The 6,146-nt window shown below is 31.5% G+C and overlaps 1 protein-coding gene across 1 annotated transcript; it reads left to right on the top strand.

Annotated features, from left to right (window-relative positions):
* The first annotated feature begins 5,312 nt into the window (after positions 1 to 5,312).
* On the top strand, positions 5,313 to 6,146 carry LOC115882988. Its single transcript, XM_030901263.1, has 3 exons — positions 5,313 to 5,733; positions 5,820 to 5,943; positions 6,103 to 6,146. Exons 1-3 carry the CDS (start codon positions 5,380 to 5,382, stop codon positions 6,144 to 6,146), a joined length of 522 nt encoding a protein of 173 aa, XP_030757123.1. The 5' UTR covers positions 5,313 to 5,379.

The following is a 6,146-nucleotide window of genomic DNA, read 5'->3' as shown; positions in this document are numbered from 1 at the left end:
TGAAGAGGATAAAAAAACTCTATTAGAATCAATAAAAAGTAGTTTATTATCCTAACGCAATGACGTACAAAAAATGTTTGATATTCGACATGCTCTTCTCAGAAAGTCCATCTCCACTGACTCGACCATCCTTCTTTCTTTTGGTGTAAATTGCCAGCATTCGGCACCATATGTGACAATTGGCTCTACGATTGCTTTGTAAATCCTTAGCTTCGTTTGGATGGATGTTTTATTTGACCACAGGAGAGGGTTTAAAAGACCGATTACTTTCTTACCTTGTTGAACTCTGCTATGTATATCTTTCTTGGAGTTCCCTTATTCAGATATAATACTTCCTAAATATTTATATTCGCTACACCTTTTAATTTCATGTATGTGTAGTTCAGGATCTTCAGTTTGTTCTTCTCCTACTTTCAGGTATTCGGTTTTTGTGAGGTTGATATTGAGTCCCCATCTACCGTATTCTTCGTCAAGTTTCCTGAACATATAGTCGGCATTCTCCTCACAACCTGCAACAATAACTTGGTCGTCTGCAAAGAACAAGGTCGATAGACAGTGGTAGTCAATCAGTGCAAAAATTATAACGGAAAAAGCAATAACCTCTAAAAGACTAAATTGATAATATATTAAGATATTTTTCAAATCGTATTATACATATATGTAACATCTTATTTCATATCTGAAATATGTACAATATATTACATATTCATTAAAATTTACATATACATTAAAATTTATTCACAAAATACAGTTGTGTCACTGTAATAAAATATTTTTGTAAAACCATAATCAATATTGACGAAGTTTATCAAAGAAAGGGCGTGAACGCAGCATCTATCATTCAGTTGGCTTTATCCATGAAAATATAAGCTTCTGTGTTCTGTAAGTAAAAAAGTAGGTAGCTTTAATGCGTTGCAAATAATAAACAGATATTAACATTTAAATAGGAATCATGTCATATATTAAAAAGGATAATGAAATATATCAAAAAAGAAATTTTGGATTCGAAAAGCTCTAAGCCATTAACCCAAAAAGCTCACAGTTAAGTAAATATTCTGTATTCAATTGGTATACAGGGTGTCCCACTAAGAATAGCTCTCGGCTGTATCTCGGAAAGTATTAGCCGTAGAGCATACAAAAAAAAATATTTATAACTAAAGGGGTTATGAGAAATTTCTGGAAATTATTTTCAAGTTTGTAAAACGGCCGCTAGAGCCGCATTTTCCCCTATCTGCTAAAATAAAGTGGTGGGGGAAGGTTAGATTTATCTTTAGTTAAATGTTAATAACTCCAGACTGGATGATCAGAATCCAACAAACGAGGGCTTGTTTAAAAAAGCGTTTCTTACTCTATATTATGCCATAAAAATAATAATAATAAGGTTTTGAACATAGACGCTAGGGGGCGCTTTCTTACAATTTAACAAACATAGCGCGTTTTTTCAAAAAAATTAAATACAATAGTATATGTAATTTTAGCTGATAGTAAAGAGTAGTAAAAGCTTAAAAAGTCAGCGAAAACCGCATCTTGATATCTTCTTTCAAACCGAAGATATTATCAAAATAGTAAGTACCAAAAAATAAGCTCTTAATTACCTTATTTTTACAACACGGTATCAGTAGCCCTCTTGATTATTCCCATTTTAACAAAAAAAAATAAGATAAAAACAGTTAGTTTATTTTAAAATCGACGAAATACCAGAATACCATAATACCAGATGTATTCATATCTAATAATTAAGATATTAATAAAAGTGAACAAGAAACGATGATTCAGTGAAGTCATGGTAGGTTAGTTTATTTTAAAATCGACGAAATACCAGAATACCATAATACCAGATGTATTCATATCTAATAATTAAGATATTAATAAAAGTGAACAAGAAACGATGATTCAGTGAAGTCATGGTAGGCTTTGGAAAAAAGTTGCTTTTGACGTAATAGTATAAACGTCAAATTGTTATTAGATCAACATTTTGATAGTATTTTATCTTTTGATTGCTTTTTCAAAATGCTCTACCAACTTCAACTACTTCAAATAATAAAGACATTTTGAAAAAGCAATTCAAAAATAAAAAACGCTGCTAAGACTATCAAAATGTTGATCTAATAACAACTTGACGTTTATACTATTACGTCAAAAGCAACTTTTATCTAAAGCCTACCATGACTTCACTGAATCATCGTTTTTTGTTCACTGTTATTAATATCTTAATTATTAGATATTAATGCATCTGGTATTATGGTATTCTGGTATTTCGTTGATATTAAAATAAACTAACTGTTTCTATCTTATTTTTTTGTTAAAATGGGCATAATCTAGGGGGCTACTGATTCCGTGTTATAAAAATAAGATAGTAAAGGGCAATTTTTTTCGTACTTATTATATTTTTGCTAATATCTTCGGATTGAAAAAAGATATCAAGATGCGGTTTTCACTGACTTCTTAAACTTTTATTTCTCTTTACAATCGGCTGAAATTACATATACCGTTGTATTTATTTTTTTTAGGAAATCCCGCATTGTTTGTTAAATTGTAAGACAGCGCCCTCTAGCCTCTACTGTTAAAGGCATATTATTATTGTTTATATGGTTTTATATAGAGTACGAAAGGCTCTTTTAAACGAGCCCCCACTTGTTAGATTCCGGTCATCCAGTCCGGAGTTATTAACATTTAAATAAAAACAGATCTAACAATTGATTTGACTCTGACTAGTTACTTTTTTAGTTATTTGTCGATTCGCCGCAGTAACAATGTCCGCTTCCTACCATCAAGTTTAAAATGCAAATATGAAAAAAGATTATTTGGAAAATCCCGAAAATACCGGTCGGATCATTTGAAAAGCTGAACAACCCCAGCGCGGTATTCAATTTGACAAATATACCATTTCGTTCGATTTATTTGTTTTATTTCAGTCGCTGATATGGTTATTTATACTGCAGGAAACAACAATAACTGTAGACAGAGAATTGGTTTGAAATGTTATAATGAAACTTTAAACGATACTTATTAGTTTAATAGAAATGGAAAACAAGTTAAATTTTATAAATATATAAAAAATTAGGCTCAACTTAGGCTCAACAATACAGTGTTTAACTGTATACAGTGTCGCTTTTATGTATGGAAACGGTCGATTATTAGTTAAAATATAGGAGGTACCACAAAAAATTAAATACAAAAGTTATAGGATTTTTAAATATCTATTAACGAGTAATACATTTAAGTATACAGGGTCGTTCATAAAGTCGTCGTACATCAAAGTTTCATTTTTTTAAATAGAACTCCCTGTATATTATTACATATTTCAATTACTCCTTCAATTCTAAGCAAAAATCGAAATACACACAATGTACTTCAAACCAACCGTTTTCGAGTTATTGACTTTTGAAACGATCACTTGAACAATTCGATTTAATTAATTTCGATGTGTTTGGTTTGATTTAATGATGCCATTGTGCCGAAACTGTGATATTGTTGTAATGGATTTTTAAATTCCTATTAGCTACTAGTAAATTTAAATATACAGGGTCGGTCATAAAGTTGTGTCACATCAAACTTTATATTTTTTGAATGAAACCCCCTCTATTATTGCATATTTCAATTCTTCCTTCAATTTTAAGCAGTAATCGTAATACAATAATTAACAAAAAAAAACGTATCTTAGGTTTTTGATGACGAATATTATAATGAGTTTCCGCGAAGTTATAAATAACAACGAGTAATAAATTATATAAAATACTTATAAATAATAGCGTAACTCTGAAGATAGATGCTTATTTATAAAATACAAGTATATGTTATTGTCAGTTATACTCGTTTATTTATTACATCTTAATCGTTTTTAACGTACGTACATTATCATATGACTACATTATTGAGAAAAACTTTAAATACTCCTTACAATTTTTTGACGGGTTTGTTTTTAGATAAGAATAAAAAGCAGAAAATGGAAATGAAAAATAAACGCTGATAAAATAATTTCAGAAAACTTACACGAGGTATTTTACGAAATAAGTCTATAATATATGCAATGTCGACATTCAGATTGGCTAATAAAAAAGTAAATATTAATATTTAAAATTATTAACGTACGGTAAGTATTCTAATTTGCTACTTCTGCATTCGTTTATTGTCAAATAAAGTATACAAAGACTTGTCTAAAGCAAGCAGATATAACTTGGTTGAGAGTATTAGATACTTATTGGTCCCCCGTTTATCATCATTTAAATGTGAAAATTTAAATACAATAATATAAGAAATCGATCAACTATGCGGATTTCCCCATTATTCTATAGATTTTTTGGCCACCCGTTCTTTTGTGGTGCTTTGTTTGGCTTTTTTTTCATTTTATCTGCCTTTTTGTTACCTTTGTGAGCCTCGTGTTCTGGTAGCCTGGCTAACGTAATATCGTTGATCGAAGAATTAAGATGTGCAACCTTATGGACGATTTGGTTGGCGTTACCGTCGGCCTGTCCGAGATTTAGTTTAGCTCTGCGCCGCTGCGCGCTGTTTGTCGTTTACAGCGCAGCGGATAAATAATACTGTACCGTAGTTCTGCTTTCAGTCGACAGAGTGAGTGGTTTCCGGAGACAGTGTTGCCAGAACTACAGATAAATCCGTACATTTACGGATTTTGGGTACAGTACGTTAATAACACGGATTTTCTATCATTATACAAATTAATATACATATATAATTAAGCAAAGAACGGCGTTAGAGTTGGCTTGGAAATGAAGATCGCTGTTATTTCATATATAAAATACGCTGTACTTAAACTGCCGTTAAACGGTAGCCTACTGAAATGCCGTTAATAGGTATGACGTCATTGATGTGACGCACTTGACGGCTTTTTAATGCTTTGGTTAAAATGCCGTCGAACGGTCGCGTACTAAAATACCGTTAAGCGGCCCTCACACGATCAATAATATTGTCAATGTTTTTTATTGTCAATGTTTTATCAATATTTGAAAGGTGGCCTGACACGGTCAATACTTATATCAATATTAAGTTTTGTGCAGATATTAAGTGTGAATTATACACTAGGTATGCCAAAAAATGAAAGATAAAAAAAGCGTGTCATTTTGGCAGTGAGTGTCAGTCAGTGTGAAAAAAACGAAGAAAAAATTTAAGAAAAAGCGTTATACAAAAAAATGGTTATCCAAAAAGAAAAAGGTTCGGCCAACTAGTCAGTAATCCAAAATATTCACAATATTATTGATCGTGTGAGGGCCGCTTCAATCAAGTGCTATAAGTTGATTTTAATTAAGGTGTATATCTGGATATTATCGGTTCAGGATGGAGTAAGTGTTTCAGTTAGTTTTCTGATTTTTAATTTATCTATAAACATTTTTAGATTAGTTAGGTACCTAATTATTTTTCATGACTGAAATTAGCATGCTGAAAATTGGGGATAGGTTCAGCTCATTCGCTGACGCAAAGAAAGCGATTGAGGAACTTGGTGAAAATACGTACACAACATTTTGGAAACGAGATGCGCGTACGATTGCAAGCAGTAAAATTGTGAGACCAATAGAAAGCTCTTTGATTTATTATCAACTTCTATATGCATGTAATCCGGGTGGAAAGAAGTTTAAGGGCAGTGGGAAAAAAATTCGACAGTCTTGGACATTTAAAGAATATTGTCCAGTACATGTAAGATTCAAAGCATCGTCTGATGGAAAAGCACTCGAGGTAACATCGGTTCAAATGAAGCACAATCATGTCACTTCGAAGGTAAGTTTACAGATTAGTTGACATATAGTATGCTTTTAGAATTCTTGCTTGAACAGTATTTTATTCATAAAAGATATATTTTGTAGGTTCTACATGCACATAACCCTAGCCAAAGAAAACTTTCCAGTAACATGAAGAAAAGCGTCAAGGATTATTTGAATATGAAGGCTAATAGAAAAATGATACAGCAAAAAGTTCAAGAAAGTACTGGTAAAATTGTTACTTTACAAGATTTAACAAATATGAAGATATCCGATCAATCAAGAAAAAAAAACTTAGATGGCTGCTTAAATATACTTAAAGCTAAATACGGTAAACTAAAATATTCTATTATCGTCTTATTAGTCCCAATAGCTACTCTGTTTTCAGGTGCCAATGTAGCTGTTTTGCGAGACGAAGACAATAATTTCTGA

The sequence above is a fragment of the Sitophilus oryzae genome, unplaced genomic scaffold (assembly GCF_002938485.1).
Source record: "Sitophilus oryzae breed Bouriz unplaced genomic scaffold, Soryzae_2.0 scaffold_111_pilon_pilon, whole genome shotgun sequence".
In the NCBI taxonomy this organism is placed as follows: Eukaryota; Metazoa; Arthropoda; class Insecta; order Coleoptera; family Curculionidae; genus Sitophilus; species Sitophilus oryzae.
The sequence above is the reverse complement of the archived record's forward strand: the minus strand, read 5'-3'. Positions and strand labels throughout refer to the sequence as shown.

Excerpts from the sequence above, each read along its gene's own strand:
- LOC115882988 (XM_030901263.1), top strand. The coding sequence starts at position 5,380 with ATGACTGAAATTAGCATGCTGAAAATTGGGGATAGGTTCAGCTCATTC. Across the intron at positions 5,734-5,819 it reads ACAATCATGTCACTTCGAAG|GTTCTACATGCACATAACCC; the intron begins GTAAGTTTACAG and ends TATATTTTGTAG. Across the intron at positions 5,944-6,102 it reads AAAAGTTCAAGAAAGTACTG|GTGCCAATGTAGCTGTTTTG; the intron begins GTAAAATTGTTA and ends CTCTGTTTTCAG.